Below are 25136 nucleotides of genomic sequence, written 5' to 3' on the forward strand. Positions count from 1 at the left end.
AAAGAGAGAGAGAGAGAGAGAGAGAGAGAGAGAGAGATTCAGTATTTCTAATAAAACTTGAGATTATAAAATCAGTATTTTCCACGTTGAGAAATTTATATTTAAAAATTTTTTCGAAATTGGAAAAAGGGGAGAAAAATTTCACGTGAATAGTACAACATTATCTATAAGTATTTTAATTATTATTATTATTATTATTATTATTATTATTATTATTATTATTATTAGTTTATTGAAACTAAATGATTTGATTTTTTTTTTTTTTTTCTATTTAATATATATGGATTGTAAAAATGTCTTCTTTATACTTATATAAATAATAATTGTTAATTTTTTTAATGATGAGTACTGACTTGATAACACCTAAGTCCGATTAGAAAAAATTAAAATGATAATGATATTAACATAAAATGTTGTACAAAGAAAGAGAGATAGAGAGAGATAGAGAGATATCTGGTCCAAACGATGATAAAATCAAACAGTTAATTAATTAGGTTAAGCGTGCTCTTAAAGATTGCCTTTTTTTTTGAAATAAATAATTTACAAAATTTAAACATTTTTTATATATTTTTGTATAAAAATTTGTTAAAATGGCGATTAAGAATGCGCCGTGTCAAATAATGATAATATCTCAAAATTAAATTAAAATATAATCAAGGTAAAATAAAAATTATTGTACAAACAAAGGAGGAGAAAATTTTTTATTTATGTCATTTACAATATTTATTTTATTTTTGTTATATATGCTTCTACTTTTTTTTTTTTTTTTTTTTTTTGTTACACAAATGAGAATTTTCTTTCTTTCTTTATTTATTTATAAAGCTTTTTTTTTTTTTTTGTGTGTTTAATTGTAAATATAGTGAGTGGGCTTTGAAAAGAAAAGGAGTTGTTGGTGGTTTTGAAGCTGCCAAAAAAAATCTATTTTTTTTTGTTTGTCTTTTTTTTTTTTATTTAAATGAAAATTAACAGTTATTATTATTATTATTTTTGTATCATTTTGTTTGTTTTTTTGATAACATGTTTGATTTTATTTTTTGAACATTTTAATTTTTTTCATTATCGAAGGAAAAAAAATTATATTTATTTATTTTTATAGCATTGAAATTCATCTTTTTTTTTTTTTATTATTAAATTAAATATAAAATGTCTCAAAATGAATTTAGGAAAAAAAAAAAAAAAACTTTTTTATTTAATTTTTGTTAGAAATTAATAAATTAAAAGTGATGACAAAGACTCGAGTGACAAAATTATAAGTAAAACATATAAATTTGTACATTGAATGGAGTGGGGGGAGGGGGGTGAATAAGGTTGCATTTCAATATAAATAGGTAATTGATATTACATGCATGGTTTTTTGTTTTTTTTTTTTTTTTATGTAGAATTTTGCAAAAACTTACTTTTTCAATTATTAAAAATTTTATCTATCAATGATATCTTCCATTTTGTAAACAATTTAAAATGAAAATTTTTTTTGTTTTTTTGCATTTATAAGATGATTTTATTTGAAAATAAATTTATGTTTAACATTATTATTATTATTAACTAATTAAATTAAACTTAAAATTTTATAACAATAATTTTAATTTTTTTAAATAGAAAACTTTAATTTAATTTAATTAAAGTTCATAACAATTTGAATTTGTGAATTGATTAATAATGAATGAGTCTCAAAAAATTTTTTTCAGGGCCCTTTTTGTTTTTTCGTTTCAAATCGTATCAATAGAGTATTTATTCACGATATTAATTCACCTTAAGTATAATGTCTTCTAATTGGGAAGAATTTTATTCAAAAGCACCAAAACCGAGTAATTATGGAGAACAAGTTACAATAATAAATAAATTTGTTTCTCACCATAGGGCTAATCATCGTAAAATAGTTCTTGTGACTGTACGTGTTTAATTAAATTATATTTACAGTTAAAAAAATTTATCCTACTAAAAATGTATAATTTCTTATTAATTATTATTTTTTCAGTCGGGAGGAACGACGGTACCTCTGGAACATAATGCAGTTCGTTTTATCGATAATTTTAGCGCGGGTTCTAGAGGCTCTGCTTCTGCTGAATGTTTTTTAGACCATGGTTATGTTGTTATATTTTTATTTAGATTTAAATCATTAGAACCGTTTATGAGGCATTTTACTGGATGTTCATTTTTAGATTTATTAGAAATAAAAAATTCAAGTAATAATTCTAAAGCTGTACAAGGTTTGTTATATGATTGCTTGTTTGAAAGTTTTTTTTTTTTTTTTTTTTTTGAGAGGGTCACATGTAAATATTATTTTTTCAGTTAAAGAAAATAAAATTAGTGAAGTTTTGCCTGTTCTTGAAAAATATTGCAAAGTGAAATCATGTTCAGAAATTTTATCAATTTCATTTACTACATTATCCGATTATCTTTGGCTCCTTAGAACCTGTTGCGAGTCTTTATCGACTTGTGGAAAAAATGCTCTTCTTTATTTGGCCGCTGCCGTATCAGATTTTTATATACCAGATGAAAACATGGTACTTAAATTGTTGGTATTTTGTGACTGATATTCAAATTAAATAATATTACCTAATTTATATTTTTGTTTGTTTCAGCCAATTCATAAAATACAATCTAATAATGGACCGTTAAATTTAACATTCCAATTAGTTCCAAAGGTTTTAAAACCGTTAGTTAGTTCATGGGTGCCTGAGGCATACACAGTTTCATTTAAATTAGAAACAGATGAAACACTTTTAATTGTTAAAGCTAGAGAATCATTAAAAAAATACAATCATCATTTAGTTATTGCAAATATATTAAATACTAGAAAAAATAAAGTAACTGTAGTGACAAGGTACTCTAATTACGAAATAACTTTAACAAAAGATGAAATTTCAAAGGGTGTTGAAATAGAATCGAAAATAGTTCCCGATGTTGTAAATAAACACGAAGAATATATTACACAAAAAAAAAATAAACATAATTAATAAAAATAAAATAATAATAATACTTAAAGTAAAATCAAAATTTTGAGTATATATTTTTTAAATTACTACTTTAAACGTTTTATTATTATTTAAAAAAAAAAAAAAAATTTTTTATCCGTGATGAAATTCGAATTTTGTATCGTATGAAGAAGTAATTTTTTTCGTTTTAAAAAAAAAATAAATGAATAAAAATACGAGCAATAAAAATAAATGTAAAAGCAGAAAATTAGTGAAATCGTTAAGGGACAACGACGTGCAATGACTTGATAATATAAACATGTTTGGTTTTCAGGGCCCTAAAATAATTTCCGTTTAGGTAATGTTTTGTTTAAAAACAGTCTGTGAAAATATCTATTAATAGTAGGATAGGTTTTCCTTAAAGTTACATATTAAGGAAGTAGTAACTTAATTTTTTTTTTTTTTTTTTTTTTTTTACTTTAAAAATTTTATAAGATAAATGTGAATATGAATAAAAAAATATTTTTAAAGTGGTTAGTTTTTTTTTATTTATAACTAGTAGTAGTATATAAATAAAAATAATAATTTTGTTAAACGAATATGCGACCGTAAAAAAAAAGAAAATTTTATATTTTTGAACAATGGTGCTTTCTCCAGTTATTCAAACTCAAACGGTTCATGAAACATTATTAGGTCGTCAAGATTTTGAATTACGATTATTGGAAACGGTGAAAAAAAGTTTACAATCTAAAATAAGGTGTGACAAAGAATATTCTTCGACTTTATTAGGAGTGGTTGCGCAAGGGCAGAAAATTGAAGGTAGTGATGATCTTTTGGGAAGTGTCATCACTCAGTCATGGAAAACTCTTTTGGAAGGTTTCGAGTTCCTGGCCAAATTAGTCAAACAAAATGCTGAAGCCATAGAAATAAATGTCTTAGATAAAATCAATCAGTTGTACTTGGATAAAAAAAAAATTAAAAAATCCTACATTGATGAATATGGAAAAATATCTCTTCAATTTTCCAAGGTATAGTTTTTTGTATTTATAAAATTTAAAAAAATATTTTTTTTTTTTTTAAAATTAATTACCATCAATTATCAAAAAAGTATCAAAAAAAAAAAAAAAAAAAAAATTTTAAGAACAATCTCATTGGTAATTATTACATTTAAAGTCAATTTATTGATGCTTCATTCGAATATAAATAAAACATTGGTTGCAGTTTGTTAAAGCAAGCCAAAATCGAGACAATTATTATGATTATTTATTTTTAAATATAAGAATACTATTTTTAAATATGATATTAGTATTTCAATTTTATTTTTTGTTCAAGTTCAAGTTTTATAATGATGCATTATATTATTTATGATCAGTAATTTTTATTCGAAAGATAAAAATTTTTTTATGTAAACTAGAATTTTAGGTTCAAGTATTGAATCGTAATTTAAAAATACGAAAGAATTTTAAGTTTGATCGGTTAAAGTAAAGAATATATATATATGGTTCCTCGAGATTTAATGAAAAAGAAAACAAGTCAAACATCTTTTACTTATAATTACTATTTACCTTTGACCTTATCTAAAAAATATTCAAAGGTCTTAGAGGTTTTAGAATTTGAAATCCTGTTTCCTGAATTTTGAATTCTAGTACCTTGATTTCTTTTTTTATTTTTTCTAATATAAAAATTTTTCAGTCAAGTTTTATTAGGTGAAATTATAAATTTAATATTTAAATTAAAATACATAAAATTTCTATTTCATATTTAAATTAAAACCGGTAGTTTTTTAATTTATTGTTTCCAATATTATTATTATTATCGAATTTTTTTTTTTGTTAGAAAACTACCGCCTTGAAGCACGAATTTAATAACGTTTTTTTTTTTTTTTTTTTTTACAAAAGTTTGTTTATCCGGTTTGAATTTGTAAAAAATTTTATAATAATAATTAATTAATTTCCTCGTTAAAAAAAAAAAAAAATGGCGGAGGGTGGCTTTGTTAAATCAAATCTTGTTCTTTTTATTTCACTTTTGTTTTTTCGATAGTTTTATTATAAAAATACCTAAAGGAAAGTTTTCACTGTATCAAAAATCCTGTTTTAAAAACCTGTACGACTATAATATGTGAAGAAAAAAAAAAAAAAAAAGCAAATTATAACAAAAAATAATTTTATTTATTATTTAGATAAGCGATGATGTTGGGAAAAAAAAACTTGAATATCAAAAAAATTTAGAAATTTTCAAATCCATGAGATCTCGTTTGGAAGAATTTTATGTCAAAGGTGAGTATTTATTATTATTATTATTATTATTATTCATTTTTTGTACCTAAATTTTAAGGTCACTTTTTTTTTTTGAAGATCTTTCGAAATCATTCGATTTTCGATATCGATTAACGGTTTTTTTAAATGTAAAAGTTACACTATATATATAACGGTTTTTTTACATAAATATTTATATATACATATAAATTTTTTTTTTTTTTTTGAATTTCTTATGTGAACTGAATTATTATTATTATTATTATTATTATTATTATTATTATTATTATTATTAATATTATTGAATTTTTCAGGGGGACGTGGAAGTAAAAAAATAGAAGAGATAAGAGAAAAATATCAGAAAACGTGTAGAAAATTACATTTGGCACATAACGAGTACGTTTTACTCTTGGCCGAAGCAACGGAATTCGAAAAAGATTTTCGAATATTACTTTTTCCAGGTACGTTTGTTTTTTTTTTTTTTTTTTCCCCTACCTTACTCGATACGCTTTTACTGAAAATAAAGTTCATCGATTCGCATAAACTAATAATTTTTTTTTTTTTTTTTTTTAGGGTTGTTAGAGTATCATCAATGTTTGCAAGATAATCTTAATCACGAGTGGAAAAAGGTTTTCGAAGATGTCGCGAGAAATTCTAGTCTTTGTACAGAACAACTTCAGGATTTGGAAAATCGCGTCGTTAAAATAATCCAAGATATCAAACCGAATGAAGAGTATAGCGTCATAACCGATAAATTAAGGTACGATATGTGGTAAATGAGGAAATAAACACAACTTTTCCTTTCAAAACATGGCGCCAAATTTTTTGTTTGTTCCATTGTTTGTGTTGCAGGACGTCTTTTTCGACTTCATCATTTTCCTTTGACGAATCATTGACAACGGATGCACCTGGAAAATTACTTCCCAATCAATTGGTAGTGGATAATTTAACAAACGAATGGTTAAAATCAAAATTGTCCGAAGTCGATGGTAAAATAAAAGAAGAACAAGAGAAAATGATTGAATTGGGAGAATTCATATTGAACAATGGAAAATCACACGAGGTCTTTAATAATAATAATAATAATAATAAGTAAGTGGGGTAACAAAAAAAAAGAAAGAAAATTTTTATTAAAGTCATAATTTCAGTGAGTCACGTATTATTATTATTATTATAAGGTCACACCTGTTACACTATAATTCTAAATGTATTTAATAAAGTAATTTAATACTTAAATAAGTTATGGAAAAATAATAATACAATAGATATTTATTAAAAAAAAAAAAAAAGAATGATTTTAATAACAATAGGTAGTGGTATGTTGTTTAAAGAAGCGATAAATAACTTTTTTCTTTTTATTTTATCTACATTTTGATAAAATGATGAGGGGGGGGAGGAGGGTTTAAAAAAGTGATGTATATCTATGAAGAAGAAGAAGAAGAAGGTGGAGAAGGAGGAGAAGGAGACAAAAAGAATGAAATTTTAAGTTTTTTTGATTGTGTTTTTGTTTTATATTAAAAAAAAAAAAATTGATGGATTCGATATTATTTTAATAATAGGTCAAATAGTGAGGTAGCTAAAAAACGTCACGAATTAATTGAAATCCGTTGCGACGAAAGGAAATTATCAAAACAATCTGAAATGATCAAAGTTGCACTTAACGAATTGGGATCCGATGAACTTCCCTCAGGTTGCGATTTGCCAATTGACAATAGTCTACCCATCAATTTGGAAAACGAAGTAGGAATGATAATAAAAGAAAATTCGAATAATAATAATAATAATAAAATAATAACAATAATAATATACTCATAATTTAAATTGCATATTAAAAATGCTGATTGATTTGTATAAACGATGAATTTCCGGTTGGAAAAACTTTATGACTCGAGCTTTTAAAAAAAAAATGGTTTGAAAATTTGTTTTTTTTTTTTTTTGCTTTCATCATGAGTAACGATAATAATAATAATAATAAGTCATGATTAAATTAATATCGGAATTATTTATCGATAGCTGCTTTATAACAAAAAAAAAATTTTTTCTTTTATTTATTTTGCGCTAACACAACAAATGATTTTGTTTATATTATTCGGTTAGTAGTTTGGTTATTCATATCCTTTTTTAACGATAACTATTTATTTAATAATTAGTAATGGCGTGGTGGGTAATGCGAATGATATTTATTTTTAAAGGGCGGAGGTATTGGTAAGAGTCTAGAGGAGGACATTGATTTGGATGGTATGAAAAATAAAACGATTCGAAAAAAAAGACTAACCGGTCATTTTAATACTTTGATGGGTCACATAAGACGAAAATCCGGTCCTTCTACTCCCGTACTCGGCCGATTTTCATTCGAGGGTAAAAACGATGAAGCAAAAGAAGCTGAAAAAATTCGTGATGGCTTTGGAGTAAATTTTTCTTTTTTTTTTTTAAATGGAAATTTATGAATTTGTCTTTTTTTTTTGCTGCTCCTGCTGCTGCTGCTGAATTAATAGTTAACCGCAAACAGCATCGTATGCAAAATTATACTTTGCTTCAATCCGTTTACAATCAATGTTGAAAAAAAAAATAATTATTTAACTTTTTCTCACACGTTTAACGGTAATTTTATGGCTTTGATTTTTTTTTTTTTTTAATTAAATAAATAATATTTTAAAAATATGATTTCGATTGTGTGATTTATCACAATTTTAATTTCACAAAGCTAAACTAAAATTTAACCATGGCTATTATTATATAATTTTTATGATCGTTTGTGAAAATCATCAAAAAATTAACAAACTGACATTTTTTTTTTTTTTTTTTTTTGATATAAACAAAAGAAAACTAAATAAATTTATTACTTATTATCATCAATGATGTTTCCTTTTAATGGCTAAATTTTTTTATAAAAAAAAAAAACATAATTTTTCGCTTAGAAATAATCCAAAAAAAAAAAATTTTAAAGTTTAACATGTGATTGTAGTTTGCATCACTAATTTAAATATCAAATATTTGATTTGATTTGAAAAAAATTTTTTGTGTATTAAATTTCAGAAAGTGTTAAATAATAATGGAAAAGCTTTAATTGATGAAGAATGGTTTCATGGTGTTTTACCAAGGGAAGAAGTGGTACGATTATTAAGGCACGAAGGTGATTTTTTAGTCAGGGAAACAACAAGAAATGACGAATGTCAAACCGTTTTATCCGTTGCATGGGGAGGACATAAACATTTTATAGTTCAAACAAATTTGGAAGTAAATAAAAATAAAACAGAATAAAATTAACGGTTTAAATTTAAAAAGAAAGGGGATTATCTTTTTTTTTTTTTTTCTCACCTTCAGGGACATTTCAGATTCGAAGGACCGTCTTTTCCAACAATACAAGAATTAATTTTATACCAGTATCAAAGTGGATTACCAGTTACTAGTCGATCGGGAGCCATATTAAAAAAACCAATTTTAAGAGAAGTTTGGGAACTTAATAATGATGACGTACAACTTTTAGATAAAATCGGAAGGGTAAATTTTTAATTTAAAAAATATTTTTTTTTTTTTTTTCCACATTTTAAATAATAAGGTTGAAAATTTTGTTTTTTTTTTTTTATCATTCGTTCATTCAGGGTAATTTCGGTGATGTTTACAAAGCTAAATTAAAATCGACAAATCAAGAAGTTGCCGTGAAAACGTGTCGCGTTGCTCTACCCGATGAAAACAAAAGAAAATTCTTACAAGAGGGTCGGATTTTAAAACAATACGATCATCCGAACATAGTCAAATTGATCGGGATTTGTGTGCAAAAGCAACCCATCATGATTGTCATGGAACTCGTTCCCGGTGGTTCGTTGCTTACCTTTTTGAGAAACAACGCCTCGACTTTGACGCAAAAATTACTTTTGAAAATGTGTCGGGATACCGCTTCCGGTATGCAGTACCTGGAATCTAGAAATTGCATACATCGAGACTTGGCTGCTAGGAATTGTCTAATCGGTAATTAATCTCGAAATCGAAATTGTTTCAAAACAAAGTTTGAAAACTTTTTTTTTTTTTGTAAAATATCAGGGTATGAAAATATGGTTAAAATATCGGATTTTGGAATGTCGCGAGAAGAAGAGGAATACATTGTTTCCGATGGAATGAAACAAATTCCAATTAAATGGACGGCACCGGAAGCTTTGAATTTTGGTAAATACACATCACTTTGTGACGTGTGGAGTTATGGCGTGTTAGCGTGGGAAATTTTTGCCAGAGGTGGTGTTCCTTATCCCGGATTATCTAATTCGAAAGCGAGGGAAAAAATAGACGGAGGTTCGATGATGTTTATTTATTTTTTTAATAAATTAAAACGAAAATTGTTTATTTTAATTTTAAAATTTTCTATTGATATCGATTGTGCATGGACAGGTTATAGAATGTCAGCACCGGAAGGAACTCCAGAGGAAATTTATCGTTTAATGTTACGATGTTGGGAATATAAACCGGAAAATAGGCCTCATTTTACGGAAATATATAATATCGTTAACAATTTGTGTATTAAATTATTTGATGAATAATAATCAGGTTTACTTTTATCGCTAAAATAAATGTTATTTGTGATTTATAAATAATTTATTTTAATATTTTTTTTTTTGTTTTGAAAATATATATATTTTTGAAAAATATAAAGAATATTTTAGTTTAAAATTAATTCATTTTGGTTTTTGACAACTACGATTATAAATTCTTGAGGTATTACTTTCATGAAATAAATTAAAAATAACGTTTAAATTGGAATAGAATGACTAAATTTGACCGTTACGAATAAGCACATACAGAATGCGCGTTTTATCGGGGCCTTTTTTTTTTTAATTCACCGCATTCCGAAGTTTTTTCCATTTCCTGTCGATAACAGCGCCACTAGCGTGAGGCGGTATAAATAAAATTTAACCAGTTCGAGTTGGGTTTCGGTAATAGGATTGATGTGTTCTATTTAATGGAGTTTTTCAATTTCAACGAAATCAAAATCGATTAATAGAAAAAATTTTAATTATCGAAAATGACATCGTATTATTTGAGTAAATTATTATGTGTCGTGTTTATAACAATATTGAGAAATTATTTAATTATTGTGGAATCGAAAAATTTTACAATTGAAGAAAAAATAAGAAATGATCCGGATTTATCTGAGGTAATGTAAAAAAAAAAATCGTTAATTTTTTTAAATTGAATCCAACATATATTATTTATACGGGTTTAAAATTAAACATGAGCTAATAATGTTTTACACACGTATAAAAAATATGTTTTAAATTATAATTATTTATTTATTTATTTGAAAAAAAAGTGAATTTACGTTAATGAATATTTGACGATTGATTTAATTTTAAATAAACATACAATTCATTGAGTAACGTAATTCTATTTTCGACTAACGATTAACTGAAAAATTTCTATCGATAATTATTCATGTCAATCAAATCTTATATAGAATCTCAAAAATTGATAATTATTTATTATTTTAATTATTAAAAAATAAATAAATTTGCAATAATCATAATAACAACGACAATACCCCCCCTTTTGTCATATAGTAAAAAAAAAGGATAAGATTATTCATTTCATTTTTTTTTTATTATTTTGGGTGACCTCATAAACCTTTTTTTTTTTTTTTCATGTCGAACGAAGCCTAAAAAAAAAAAATATAAAAATTAACTGTCACTATATATAATCGTATAAAACTAAAAAAACCCCCTCCCTCCCCCTTTTTTCAAGTCGGAAAATGATAAAAAAAAAAAAAAAGAAAATGAATGTAATTTCAATTACACAATACACAAAAGCCATTTTTTTTTTTTTTCGTTCAAATCGATTTTAAACAATATTAAACAAATTAAATAATAATATTAATTTAGTTTTAGATTTTTGTTAAATGACACTAATTAATGTTACATATATAATATTATTATTATTATTATTATGACTACTATTTTAACTTTTGTTGGTCTTTTTCAATTTATACTATTTGATTGTATGTATATATATATATATGAATAATCCAAACACATAATTTGCACGCTTTTCAATTAAATACTTCCTTTTTTTAGGGTTAACGCTTCGCTAAATAAATTTATATCACAATAAAATTTTCAAAATAATTTACACTGTTGCATTTTCTCTTATTGTTTATATCGGATAACATTTTCTAGAAACAAAAGAAAACATAAAACCAAATTTAAAAAAGTAGAAATTGTTGTTGTTGTTGTTGTTGGTGAGGTTTTTGCATAAAAATGATTAACTGTTCGTATGATTTTCCATGTAGGTAATGGTTGTTGTTGTCAGGGTTGTGTTTAAACAATAATAATAATAATTGAATGGTAATAAAATCGAAATTCCTTCCCCCCCCTTCTCCTCCCCCTTTCAGTTTAGTTTAATGTGCGTAAGGGTTTTTGTTTGTCGTTTGTTTTCCTTTTATACATTTAAATAAAAAAAAAAAATATCTTGATACGATTATGCATACGATTCAAACAGTATATTTAAATTGCGTGAGAGGATTTAAAGGTTTGTTGTGTCACGTGTTCATAAGGAAAAAAAAAAAAAAAAAATTAAAACGTGAATAATAATAATAATTTTTTCAGGCATATAAAACACGAAAGGAAAATAAATTTTATTTTTTCTTAAATAAACCGACAGTATTGAATTTAAAGGCTTCTCCCCAAAAAAAAAACTAAAAAACTAAAAAACTAACCATCATTTAAATCATTCTTTAAATATAAAAGAAAAAAGGGTTGTTATATTTTTTAAACTGGGAACCATTTGAAATTCATTTAAATCTTTTGTACGCCATTATTCTATTACTCTTTTTCTAGTACATTTTTTTTTTATTATTGTATTCATTAAACTTTAATCTTTATTCTCTCTCTTCTCTAAACTCTTCTTTGAATAAACCAACAAAAATTAATAATAATAATAATAATAATATTTTAAGTTAATCTTTATTAATTAATCATCGTAATAATAATAATAATAATAATAATAATAAATTTTTTTTATTTTACTACTCAAAGAGTTTTTCATATTCTTATTAATCGTCCGACATTTTTTTTTTTTTTTTGGTTCCTGAACGAAAAAAGGGAAAAAAGGGAATAAGGCGCTATTAAACAATATAAAAATTTTTTACGTTTCATACACATTTGACACCATGTTTTTTTTTAAATAAATATATATGGCGGATGTACCTGATCGCATGGATGAATCAAATGATTGTACCTGGGATAAAGAAAAAAAAAAAATTTTCCGAATTATTTTCATACGATATAGAGTTTAGAGAAAAAGAAAATTTTTGGGTGGAAAATTTGAGTTAGTTTTTAACATATTTAAAATGATTGATTGATGTGTATTTTATGAGTGGGGAGGGAGGGTAATTTATCGAGCCAATTTTTATATTACGAAAAAATTTATAAACTCTCTCATATATATATATACTTCAAATGAAAAGATTGATCAATTTATTTAGTTTTTCGTTAATATTATTATTATTATTATTTGTTTAAATGACGTCTTATGATGTCGTTAAAAATTGTTTATATTTCGTAATATTGAAAAAAAAAAAAAAAACCTCATTCGTGTGATTATAAACAAAACATATAAATAGAAAAAAAAAAAAAAAAAAGGATTTTTCATTCGACATAATGAAATCATTCAAGTTTTTTTTTTTTTTTTTTTTTTAAATGTCAAATTATAAACAAAATAAATTTTTGGTTCGAATGGTTTTTAAACAAAAACGTTTTTTATTATTATTATTATTATTTATTTAAATTAACGAAGGGTAAAAAAAAAAAACTGAAATGAAATTATTTAAAAAAAACGATGCGAATGCTATAGAAATATCGTATCATCAATATGTATATATATATATATATTATTATTATTATTATTATTATTATTATTATTATTATTATTATTATTATTATTATTATTATTATTATTATTATTATTATTATTATTTCGGTGTCAGGCTCGTATTACACGAGGTTGAAATGGTGGCAGGCGTCACGTTGACGCTTTTTTCAACCCCTTTGAATTTAAAAATCACCCCCCTTTTTTTTTAAAAAAAAAAAAATATAATAATGCAACAATAAATACATATTTTTTATTATTGTTTGTCAAACCTTTTTACTATTATTATTATTATTATTTCGAATTTGAACTTTGACCTTAATTAAAACGAATTCAAATCCTTGCGTAGAAAAAGGTTTAAATGAATTTAAAACTTTTATAACAATACGATGAACTTTACTAAACTAAAAAAGGAAAAAATTTACTACATTTACTAAATTACCAAACAATTATTTTAATAAGAAATCTATTAAATTTATTAACAATGACAAAGCATCATCATCATCATCATCATAATCATCATCATCATTATTATGATTCTACGTTGAATTTAATTTGTTTTTAACAAGATGATCATTTTTTATGATGGTCTAACTAACAGACTAACTAACTAATATTTTGGCCAGGATATACGGTTTTAAGCACATGCGTAACGGTCAAAATGTTTTTTTTTTTTATGTAAGAAAAAAAAAAAAAAGTTAATATAGAACAAAAAAGAAAAATCTTCTGCTTTTAGATTTCCCGCTGTTTTATATCAATCTGTACAAAAAAAAAAAAAAAAAAAGGAAAATTGTTTAAATTTTCTCTCTTCATTTCTTTTTCCATATAATACTAATAGAGATTTTATTTAATTTAATTAAACGTTTTATTAAATTACTCATTGATAAAAAGTAATAAAAAAGGAGTTTATATATATATAAAAAAAAAAATAATAATAATAATAAAGAATTAAAGTAATTTTTTGTAAATCAGGCGTCGTTCTTATATTTATTCCCGTTTTTTTTTTCTGGATCACAACCGTGACTTAACCGTATTAATAAAGTATAGGGTCAAAAAAATTTTATATCACGCCTATAATAGTAATTTATTACATAAACAAACTCCATTATTAATTACTTTTAATAAAAACATGGCGTATAAATTATTTATTATTATTATTATTATTATTTAAAAAACCGTGAAATCCATTTCATTAATTTATTTATTTATTTATTTAAACTTTAATGGCGGAAAAAAAAATAAAAAAATAAATAAATAATGTAAATAAACAATTTTTTTTTTGTTCCAATTGCGATGCGCATTTGGAAAAAGGTAGAAAGGAAAAAGGACAGAATAAATCCGGGGGACAAAAAATCAATATTAGAGTTAGTTATGTGGCGCCACACATATTTTCCCAGTTATCGGTTTCCCTTTTTTCCCCTTTTTCCCTTTAAAATATTAAACAAAACGTTCTTGTATATTCTACTGACACATAATATTACAAAAAAAAAAAAATTTCCCTTTCGGAAAATTAACAATAAGTGTTACAGAAGAAAAGGTTTTCATTCATCGACTTATTTTCATCTTTTTTTTTTTTTTAAATTTTAAATTAAAATTTTACTTTTCGTAACAACAGCAACAACAGCAACAGCTAAATTGAAAATTTTTACCCAAAAATAATAATAATGATAAAGCGAATATTTTTCACGTTTAAAAAAAATTTTTTTCCCCCGTTAATCTTTTCCAATATGGCAGAAAATCCATTTTAATACCGTTTGAATTTAATCGTTTTTTTAAAAAAAATTATTATTATTATTATTATTATTATTATTATTATTATTATTATTATTATTATTATTATTATGAAAACGAATTGAGTGTAATTAATAATTTTTTAAATAAAAATGTTTATTTTTCTTTCCCTTTTTAAAAAAAAAAATAATTTAACCCGAATAAAATACTCGAAATATTCATCAAGAGTTTTGTTGTAATTAAAAAGGAGTCGACCATAATATTTTCAAGAATATAGATAAAACCAAAATCCCTTAAATAGAAAACAACAACAACCGCACACACACACAAACAACAACAACAACAATAAACAACTGCACCCATCTCTTTCATTAATTCATTCATTCATTAACAAACTAACGAAAAAAAAAAAAAAAAATGTTCACCTCGATAATTATTATTATTATTATTAATAATAATTTTTATAAAAAATTTTACAACTAAATAATAATAATAATAATTATTTTTTCGCATTTTTTCCCTTTTCGATTGTTTGAATGCAAATTAATTTATGAATGAATGGAAAATTGCATTGCAACAACATATGCAACGTGAATGCATTCAAAATGCATTTTCTAATGCGCGTGTCGTGGTAATTTATTTTAAATCTGAATGAAAATTTTTTGTTTGTTTTCTTTGGTGTAACGGTCAATTTGGTTGACCGTACGAATCATAATACGAATCAGTTCGAAGTGGGGGGGAGAGGAGGGAGGGATTAACATTATTAATCTTCATTAAAATCAAAAAAGTAATGTTTGTTTGACAACATAAAAAAAAAAAAAAAAAAAAAAAAACATTATAAGGAGTTGTTTGTTTATACCCTTAAATTTACTTTATATTGAATTGACATTATGATTTTTAAGGGTTGGAAAAAAAATTGTATGCGAAAGGATTGTTAAAAAAAAAAAAAAAAAGGAGAGTAGTAAGAAAAAGGTAGGTATCGGTTAGGAGGGGAATTTTGACCCTTTCGTCATAGAAACTAAACAAAAATTCACTCGAGTGTAAAATAAAATAAAGTAGAAAATGTCAGGAGGGAGTGGGGAGGGGTTGGGGTTGTGCGTGAGCGTGTTCTTGTAAAAATGACGTAATATTATAAAAAAAGGGAGAAATATTGTTGTTAATTGTAAAGGGGTTGAAACCTCATCGTAAATAAAACTTTTTTTCCTTTTTTTTTCCTTTTTTTTAAATTTGTTTTACAGGGGGAGGGGGGGGGGAGGAAACAAACAAATTTGGGGAGGAGGAAACAAAAATTAATTTAATTTGTTTTTTTTTTTTTTTTTTTTTTTTTCAGTTTTATTCGTTATTAGAAAACAATCTTGTTGCCAATGCAACTCTGTCGTATAGAACATTGACAGTTTTTGCACCAACAAACAAAGCATTTCAAAATTTTGAAGCAACGTCGGTTAAAGAATCATTGGTCAGTTATCATATGGGTAAGTAATAAAAACCACAAAATTTAATTTTCCTTTTTTTTTTTTTTTGGTTTAAAGAGGAATTGGGTCAGGGAAATGTCAAATAAATGCTGATGTAAACTTTAAACTCGAATCCAACAATTTAAAATAAAAGCGAACCTTTTTTTTTTTTTAATTATAATAAATAATTATTATTAATTTCAGCAACATTACCATTGACGTTAAGCGAAATGACGAGCGGTCAATCGGTACCAACAGATTTCGAAGGTAATCCTCCACTTTGGATAACTAAAAATCACAGAAATGAAATTTACGTTAACAATGGTAAAGTAATAATACCGAAAAGTAACGTACAAGCTTATAATCAAAATAAAAAAAAACAGGTAATTTTTTTTTTATCAATAATAATAATAATAATTATAATTAACAAATAGTAAAAAAAATTGTTTTTTTTTTTTTTTTTTTTTTTTTCAAAGGTTTTACACATGATTGATGAAGTTTTGGAACCTGTCATATCATCGAATCCAAGCGTATTTTTATACAATCCTGATGCTTATCAATTTCTTAACCAGAGTGAAAGCATAGGTTTGGGTAAACACAGAGTTCGATCCTTTCGTCAAAGGGTCATACTTAATAATAAGGAAACCATTTATCGTGCCGATGGTCGTTATACCTTTTTCATACCCGTCGACGAAGGTTTCATGGTAAGGATTAACCTTTTCTATTGAAAATTTTTCCCTAACGTTAATAAATCGATTTACGATATACGGGGGCGGAGAAAGGGGCGGGGCGTTGTCCGTTTTCTTTTCTTTATTACTTGAGAAAACTTTTACAAAAATTATTTATTAATACACTTTTCGCGCCAAATTTTAAATTTTAGAGGGAATAAGGGGGGAAGGGGAGTGGCGGTGGGGGGAAAACTCAAGTCGTTAACTTTAACGAAAAATTATATATAATAATTTGATAATTGAAGTAACATTTCATGGCAGTTAAAAAAATTATTGTCTTACAGAAGCGGTTTAAAAGAGAGAGTGATGCTATTCCTCCACAATTGGGTGGAAGTATTTTCTTTAACGTTACAATCAAATCTTTTGCCGATTTATTTAAAGTATGTAAAAAAAAAAAAAAAGCTCTACTGAACAAAAAAAAAAGCTTTGGCTTGAGCTTTTTACGTTTTCCAACAAAAAAAAAAAAAAACCGAGCATGTTTACCTGATTAAAAAAAAACAAAATGAAGGATCGAAATGATTTTCTCTTATTCCAAATTTTAACTTTTTCGTACGTCTTGTTGCCTCGAACGCACTCATTAAAAATACATTCGTTGCATTTGCCATTTAAATAATAATAATAATAATTATTATTATTATTATTACGTCGTGGCTTTTGATCGAAGCTTGTGGAAAGAAAAAGAACATTCGTCAGCATATTATTATTATTATTTGTTGCATACAAAATATTATTGTAAGAAAAAAAATAATTTTTTTAAAAAACTTTTTCAAGTGTAAAAATTACTCATAAGAATAAGTAATAATAATAATAATGTATGTAATAGGGGGTCCAACGATGATGATTCAAGTTTAAAATAAACGCTTTCATCCGAATCTATCAATTCAAGGTCGTTTTATTATTATTATTATTATTATTAGGGACACAAAGAGAGTTGAAAAACAATCTTAACTACTCTCATTTTTTTATACTCGGGTTTTTTTTTTTTGGGGGGGGCCATTCGATTTCACAAAAAAATATCTCATCATTTGTAATTAAACAAAAAATTCGGTTACAAATATTTCCAGGAAATAATTAAATCCGAACAAAAGAATTCGTAGATGGACATTTGTTACCTTTTTTTTTTTCGGGGGGGGGTGGGGTGGGGGAAGGGAATTTCGGGGAACGTTTTCGATTCGAAAAATTATTTCCGCGTAATTTAATTCATAATTTTTATGAATCAACAACGCGACACGCGTAAAATAAACAAAGGAAAGGAAAATACTCGCAAAAAACACTCGAATTTTCCTCACTCTCTTTAACCTTACGATTCTTTCGCTTTTACAAAAATTTTCATTTAAACAAAAAAAAAAAAAATATAATAATAATAATAATATAAACTTTTAACATTAATAAAATTTAATTAACAAATAATTTTCCTTTTTTTTGTAATGAATTTTCCTCACGTTAACAATCGGAAAAACTAAAAAAAATTTTCCGTTAAAAAAAAAAAAAAAAAACGAACGATCAATAACTCATTTTATTATTAAAGCTTTGCGAGTATAGATATTTATTATTACAAATGGATACGTAAACAACCTTTTTAATTAAATAATAATAATAATAATAATAATTTTTTGTTTTGTTTTTTTAGCCTCCCTCAAGACCGGAAAAAATAGATCAAAAAGTCATCGATGGACACGTTATACCACATCACGTTTTATTTACTAGTGCAACTCCACAAGCTATTGAATATAAAACTTTAGCTTTTCACGACATGATGAAAGTAACAATATCATTCACGCAACAAAACGATGGAAAACATTCTAAAAGTAAGTTAATGGATTTCCTTTTAAAAATTCCTTTTAAAAAAAGGAATTTATATATCGAAAAAAAAAAAAAAAATAAATTTTGATGAAACTCTTGAAAGTCAATTTTTTTTTTTTATAAATAAATAAACAAACAAACCCTACCAGGTGGTAGTGATGGTAGTAGTTCGTACCTATTTATTTAGGCAGGTGTACCTTAAAAAAAAAAAAAAAAAAAACGAACAGCTGGTGAATTAGAAAAAATGATTTAGCTACCCTTTTCCCTTACCCTCTCTCTCTCTCTCTGTCTCTCTCTTTCTCCTCTCTCTCTCCTCTCTCTCTCTCTCTCTCTCTCTCTACCTCTCCCCTCTCTCTCTCTCAATTAAAATCTTCGTCGACCGGTAACATAACACCAAAAAGGGAAAAAAATTTAAGTTGTTTTCATCATCATCATCATCAACAACCATATTGAAAATGAAAAATTTTATTTTAGTGTACGTGAAAAGTCATACGATATTGGGAGATGATAGTCATCCCACGGGAGTCGTACTCGCTGAAATCGTTAAAGCCAACATTCCAGTTAAAAATGGCGTCATACATTTAATAAGGCATCCATTGATGGTTGTCGATACGACGGTTGAACAATTTTTAAAGGTTAGTAATCAAATGAATTATTTCTTCAATTCTATTAAATATTATTGGAGTCATTTAATCAATTCATTTATTTATCACATGTAAACGAAGCCAATGAATGAATTTAAAATAAATAATAATAATAATAATAATGATATTATATACAAAAAAACCACTTATTATAAATAAGATATTTTTGTTAAGTTTAAAATGACTGACTTGATTTTTATTATTTTTTTTTTTTAAATAATTTTTTATTACAACAGTACAAATTTTTTTTTTTTTTATTGCTTTTGTTTAAAAAAATAATAATAAAAATAATAAATAAATAAATAAATCGAAACGTTTTATTAAATATCCATCATGATTGCAAAAGAACAAAAAGGCATCATTACGTATTATTATTATTATTATTATTATCGCGATGGCAAACGAACAAAACATTAAAAAACATGGCGGCCATTAATTATTTTTTTTTTTTCTTTTTACATTTGAAACAAAAAAATTTTTTTTTTTTTTCGTGGTGGTCATTGCACTTGTGTCCATTCAAACCTATCACGAAGTAATAAATAGGAAGAGAGAGAGAAAAATTTAAAATTTTAAACGTTGGTAGCCATGCGCAAGCGATGCTCACTGTCTAACGGTATTCGTAAATTAATTTTTTTTAAATTATTTTTTTCGTCATCAATTAATTTTTCGAGGCCTTAATTTTTTTTTTTTTTTTTTGGAAAACAGGATGTTTAATTATTATTTTCGGCGACTAGCAGAAGACAAAAAAATGACAAAATTAGAAAAAATCGTTAATTTTTTGTTTAAATCCAAAAACTTTTAATAATCGTATTTCATTGGCTTCGTTTCATTTTTTTTTTTTTTTTTTTGAACTTGATGTTAGATAATTTTTGTTTTTTATATACATAATTGTTTAACAAACGGTTAATTTAATAGATGTATTCATTACCTCATACCTATTATTATTATTATTATTATTATTATTATTCTCTTTTTTTTTCTTATAACAATTACCGATCGAAGTCGTTTGAGGTAAACAATTAAACAATAATATACTTATTATAATAATAATAATGAAAATAATACGAATAACATTTTTTTTTTTTTTACGAATTAAATAGTAAACAAACTAATATATTATTAGTAGATGCCTAAGACAAAACAAACAAACGAAAACAAACAAACAAACAAACAAACAAACGCAAAATTTATGTACTTGAAAAGAAAAATTTTTTTTTGTATTTAATTCATCGTCGCACAATAAAGCTAAAAATTAAATTAATTAATCAAAAAGCTTTTATCATTATATATTATTATTATTATTATTTTGTTTTACAATGCCCGCGTAAAGCTTTTTTACAAACACACGCGCACACGATTGGTGAATGAGGCACACGAGCTTATTATTTAAAAAAAAAAAAAAAAAAAAATTTTGATGACGTCACAATAATTTTCCTTCCGTTTAATTACAATAATGCATGTTTTCCCTAAATTTTCTTTTATTTTCTAAATCGCAGCTTGTTTTTTTTAGTAGTAGTAAGTAGTTTTAGATTAGAAAATAATAATAATAATAATAATTAAAAAATATCTTTGTCAACTATCATTAAAAACAATAATTTTAAATTAATCGATTCTTATTAATTAAAGTTCGATTACTTTAAAAATTTTTTTCTTTTCTTTTGTACCTATTAACAAACATATTTCTTAATATTGATGTTTGTTGCTTGCATGGATGTTGTATGGTTTCATCTTCACCTAGGGCATTGTAAGTATTTTTCTTTTTTTTCTAAGGATATTTTTAAATAATAATAGAAAGAAGTAATAGACAGAAAGTAGTTGTAGTTTTTAATTTGGAGATTAACGGAAAAAAATAAATAAAAAAAAAAATTTTACGCAGGAAAAAAACGACGGTCCCCTGTACAGATTTTACAAAATAATATTAGATGCCGGAGGTGATTTTATCGAAAGAATAAATAGGAGGCATTCTGGTGTCACGTTATTTGCTCCAAACAATGCTGCATGGTCGGAAATGCATTTGGACGGTGTCATAAACGATAAGAAAAAATTAAGAGAAATATTGGATTTACATTTGGTCGAAATGAAATTACCCATGGATGTTATAATGAGCAACAACGATAAAGAGGTTAATTTCATTTACGTCATTATTAAAATCATTTTATGTAATAAATAATATAAATAAATGTATTTATTTCCGGTATTAAAAAAAAAAAAAAGCTTTTTCAAGTTGTCACTTCCGGTGGTAGAAAAAATCTTTATTTCAACGTCGTCGTGAGTCCAAACAATAATAAAACTCTTACAGTAGAAGGCGGTGGAGTTAACGCCACCGTCATACAACCGGATATAGCTGCCGAAAACGGTATAGTCCATATAATTGATCACGTGTTAGGTGTTCCATTTCAAAATGTCCGCGATAAATTGGCATCCGATCCGATGCTCAAGTAAGTTTTAAATAAAACAAAATTTACAAATGAAAAAAAATTTTCACACGCACCATTTTACGCCATTTTTATTTATTTTTTTTGCAGCAAAACGTTTCATTTGGGTGAAAGAACAAATTTTAACGGTCAATTGAAAAATTTAAATCGTAAATTTACTTATTTCGTACCGAGAGATTATGCTTGGCAAAAAGCTGAAATTATGTTTCCATCGGCTCATAAAAAATTATTCATGCCCGAATTTGGTTATCACGTAATTATACGCCATATTTATTTAATTATTAAATGATTTCGATTCCTTTTTATTAATTATTTATTTATTTAGGTTCGACAAATATTAGAAAGACATTTGGTAATACACGATAAAGTATTCACAATGGCGGAATTGAAACAAATGTCAAACGATACAACAACACTTCCAACATTACGAGACAGTCTTCAAATAAGAGTTAAAGAAGTTGATAAAGGTACGTATGAAGGTAAAATTTTCATTCATTTCTTTCCAAAATGCCCCCACCACCCCTCATCCTTTATCATATTATCATTATCATTTTATAAAAAAAAAAAAAAAAATGGAAAAATTTTTTTTGAGGTGTTTTTAAATTTGTGGTTTCAGGAACGCATGGATATAATTCTTTATCCCATGTGCCAAGTCCAGGTAGAGGTGAGCATTTTTATATTATCAGAACAAAACACGTTCGTCCATTTTGTTGTGCATTCACATCCTTCCCCCCCCACTCCCACCCTCCAGTTTTCCCCGGTTCAACCGTTCGTTCGTTCGTACGACCTCCATGAAATTAATAATTAGAAACGGTTATTTTCAGGTTACGTCATCGATTGGCGCGGTGAATCGATACCTGTTTTCAGACCGGATGTACATTGCACGAATGGTATAATACACGTCATTGATAGAGTTTTCCTACAGGATAGTGACGTAAGAATAAATGGAGAACCGAGAAATCATTCATTTTCAATTTTAGCACATTTGACGTTGATGTTTTTAGTATTTAAATTTTATTTAAACTAGTCAAATTTTTCTTTTCTATTAACAACAACAACACAAAATGTCGATGGAATGTTTTTCTTTTTTTCCATTTAAATTCGATTGGGGAGAAGGGAGGGAGGGGAGGAGCGAGGGGGTAGGGGGAAAGAGAGAGGAGGAGAAAGAGAAAAGAAAAATTTTATTGAATTTTAAATTCATTTTTAGTTTAATTTTATTATAATTATTATTATTATTAATTTTGTCTTAAAACCTGATTGATAAATTGAGGGGCAACGAGTGCAGACGAATTTTAATATTTTTCTCTTACAGCATTATTATTATTATTATTAAAACGAGTACAATTACGCAGTTTTTAATTTTTATTTTAATAAAAAATGTTATTTTAAAAAATAAATAAATAAATTATATTTATTAAAATTAAAAAAAAAAAATAAATAAATAAATAGATTTATATAGTAAAGCGTTTATTAAATGATAATAATAATGATAAAAGCAGAAGAAAAAAAAATTTATGTTTGTATTGGTTAGTTAAAAAAAAAAAATATTAATATTAAATAATATATTATTAATTTTAATTTATTATTATTATTATTATCGATTAAATGTAATTAATTCTTGCCAAAAAAAAAAATTGTCTCTCGTTGTAAATAATAATAATAATAATAATAATAATAATAATAATAATAATAATAATAATAATAATAATAATAATAATAAGCAGAAGAAAATGAATAGAAAATGTTTTAGTTTTTTTTTCGTGGTAGTAGTTTTTTGTTTTGTTTTTTTTTTTTTTTTTGAATAATTATTTTAATTAATTATTTTATTTAAAATAATGATAATGATAGTAATAATAATAATGATGATGATGATTTTGGTGGATTATTATTATAACATTTTATGGACATATCAATGAGTTTATTTTTTTTATCGCTTGGGTTTAAATAAGTTTTTTCGATTTTTTTTCGATTTTCCGTTTTAATTATTATTATTATTATTATTGGGTTCTGGAACGTTGCGTTGAAGCCAGTCACGATGAATTGAATTTTTTTTTTTTTAATTTGAAGCGTGGGAAAATAATTAAAACTCATTTAAAATTAATTAATTAATAAATTTTATTTAAAAAATGACCGTTTTATTATTATTATTATTATTATTATTATTATTATTATTATTATTATTATTATTATTAAGTTAATAATACACCGAACGGTTTGAGAATGATGATGATGATGAAAAATTTAAAAAATAAATGATAATGATAATGTTTGATGTGTGTGAGTTTTTTGAATTTTATGAGGAGGTGATTGAATATTAGAAAAATTATGTCGGTTTTTGTGTGAGAATGCTTTTATTGCTCTGTTCAAATTTTCTTTATTTTTTTTGCAAAATAAATTTTATTAATTATTATCATTATTATTATTATTGGCTTAAGGTAATTGTTTATTTTTTTCGTAATATATTTATTAATTTAAAAAAAATAAATGAATCATCGACTATTATAAAAATGTCCTCTTTTTATGTGTAAATTATAATTAATTGAATAATTAAATTGTAAAAAAAAATTTAAATGCTGTGTTAAATGCTGAGAAATGCTATTTAAAAAAAGAAAGAAAATTCTAATGCCTGTATAAAATAAATCTTCAATAATAATAATAATAGAGCTTTTATTATCAATTTATTTAAAACGAATAAAATTTATTAATAATAATAATAGCTTTAAATTATTTTATTTTAAATAAAATATTTTTTAAAAATATTTTTTTGTATTTTGTTTGTGACGACAAAAGGTTTTATTATGGGTTCCTCAGAATTTTCCAGAATTCATTTCAGGTCTCGAATCGATTCCTTTGAAATAAAAACAAATGATAATGTGCCTAGCTATCAGCATCCAAGCCTAGCTCCAGTAGTTTTTGTCGGGTGGCTAAAGATGAGGTGGGCCTGGCATTATCGTGGTGAAAGACAATTCCATTGGGTGGCTCCGGTCGTTTTTCTTGGATGGTATTATTTAAATTAGTCAATTGTCGAATGTAAACCTCTGAATTTATGGTCTGACTTCGTGGCAGCAGCTCAAAGTTGACTATGCCTTTGTAATACCACCGAAATGATGACAGTACCTTTTTTTGGTGAATGTAAGCCTTAGAAGTTGTTGGTGCCTGTGTTCCCTTGCCTAGACCAGGATTTTTTCCTCAAAAAGTCATCATAGAAGCCCACTTTTCATCTCCGCTCACCATTCTTTCGAAAATGGGTCATTCGCATTGCGTTTAAGAAGCATATCGCAAAGACCAACTCAGGTTCCCCAAAGTAACGGCTCGGTGGGTCT

The 25136-nt window shown here is 25.1% G+C and overlaps 4 protein-coding genes across 4 annotated transcripts in view; 3 read left to right on the top strand and 1 right to left on the bottom strand.

Moving 5' to 3' along the window:
• Positions 1 to 1759: 1759 nt before the first annotated feature.
• On the top strand, positions 1760 to 2957 carry Phum_PHUM259630 (Phosphopantothenate--cysteine ligase, putative; the record flags this gene model as incomplete). Its single annotated transcript, XM_002426509.1, has 4 exons — positions 1760 to 1888; positions 1976 to 2207; positions 2290 to 2504; positions 2583 to 2957. 4 exons carry the CDS (start codon positions 1760 to 1762, stop codon positions 2955 to 2957), a joined length of 951 nt encoding a protein of 316 aa, XP_002426554.1.
• A 599-nt stretch (positions 2958 to 3556) lies between these two features.
• Phum_PHUM259640 (tyrosine-protein kinase transforming protein FPS, putative) lies at positions 3557 to 9702 on the top strand (the record flags this gene model as incomplete). The annotated part of the gene is made up of 12 exons (XM_002426510.1): positions 3557 to 3943; positions 5095 to 5191; positions 5485 to 5631; positions 5744 to 5930; positions 6023 to 6233; positions 6743 to 6910; positions 7363 to 7578; positions 8207 to 8407; positions 8495 to 8671; positions 8773 to 9139; positions 9212 to 9457; positions 9554 to 9702. 12 exons carry the CDS (start codon positions 3557 to 3559, stop codon positions 9700 to 9702), a joined length of 2553 nt encoding a protein of 850 aa, XP_002426555.1.
• A 5600-nt stretch (positions 9703 to 15302) lies between these two features.
• On the top strand, positions 15303 to 22840 carry Phum_PHUM259650 (Fasciclin-1 precursor, putative; the record flags this gene model as incomplete). Its single annotated transcript, XM_002426511.1, has 11 exons — positions 15303 to 15383; positions 16083 to 16224; positions 16408 to 16586; positions 16680 to 16907; positions 18562 to 18739; positions 19209 to 19369; positions 21255 to 21500; positions 21593 to 21816; positions 21904 to 22066; positions 22139 to 22280; positions 22638 to 22840. 11 exons carry the CDS (start codon positions 15303 to 15305, stop codon positions 22838 to 22840), a joined length of 1947 nt encoding a protein of 648 aa, XP_002426556.1.
• Positions 22841 to 24620: 1780 nt separating this feature from the next.
• Phum_PHUM259660 (collagen alpha-3 precursor, putative) overlaps positions 24621 to 25136 on the bottom strand; it is a gene marked incomplete at both ends in the record, with an annotated part of 4536 nt that continues 4020 nt past the window's right edge. Inside the window, one exon of the mRNA XM_002426512.1 lies at positions 24621 to 24661. Within this exon, the coding sequence (XP_002426557.1) occupies positions 24621 to 24661 (41 nt within the window). The remainder of the gene's footprint in view (positions 24662 to 25136) is intronic.

Source organism: Pediculus humanus, genomic scaffold (assembly GCF_000006295.1).
Source record: "Pediculus humanus corporis 1103172107633 genomic scaffold, whole genome shotgun sequence".
Taxonomy (NCBI): domain Eukaryota; kingdom Metazoa; phylum Arthropoda; class Insecta; order Psocodea; family Pediculidae; genus Pediculus; species Pediculus humanus.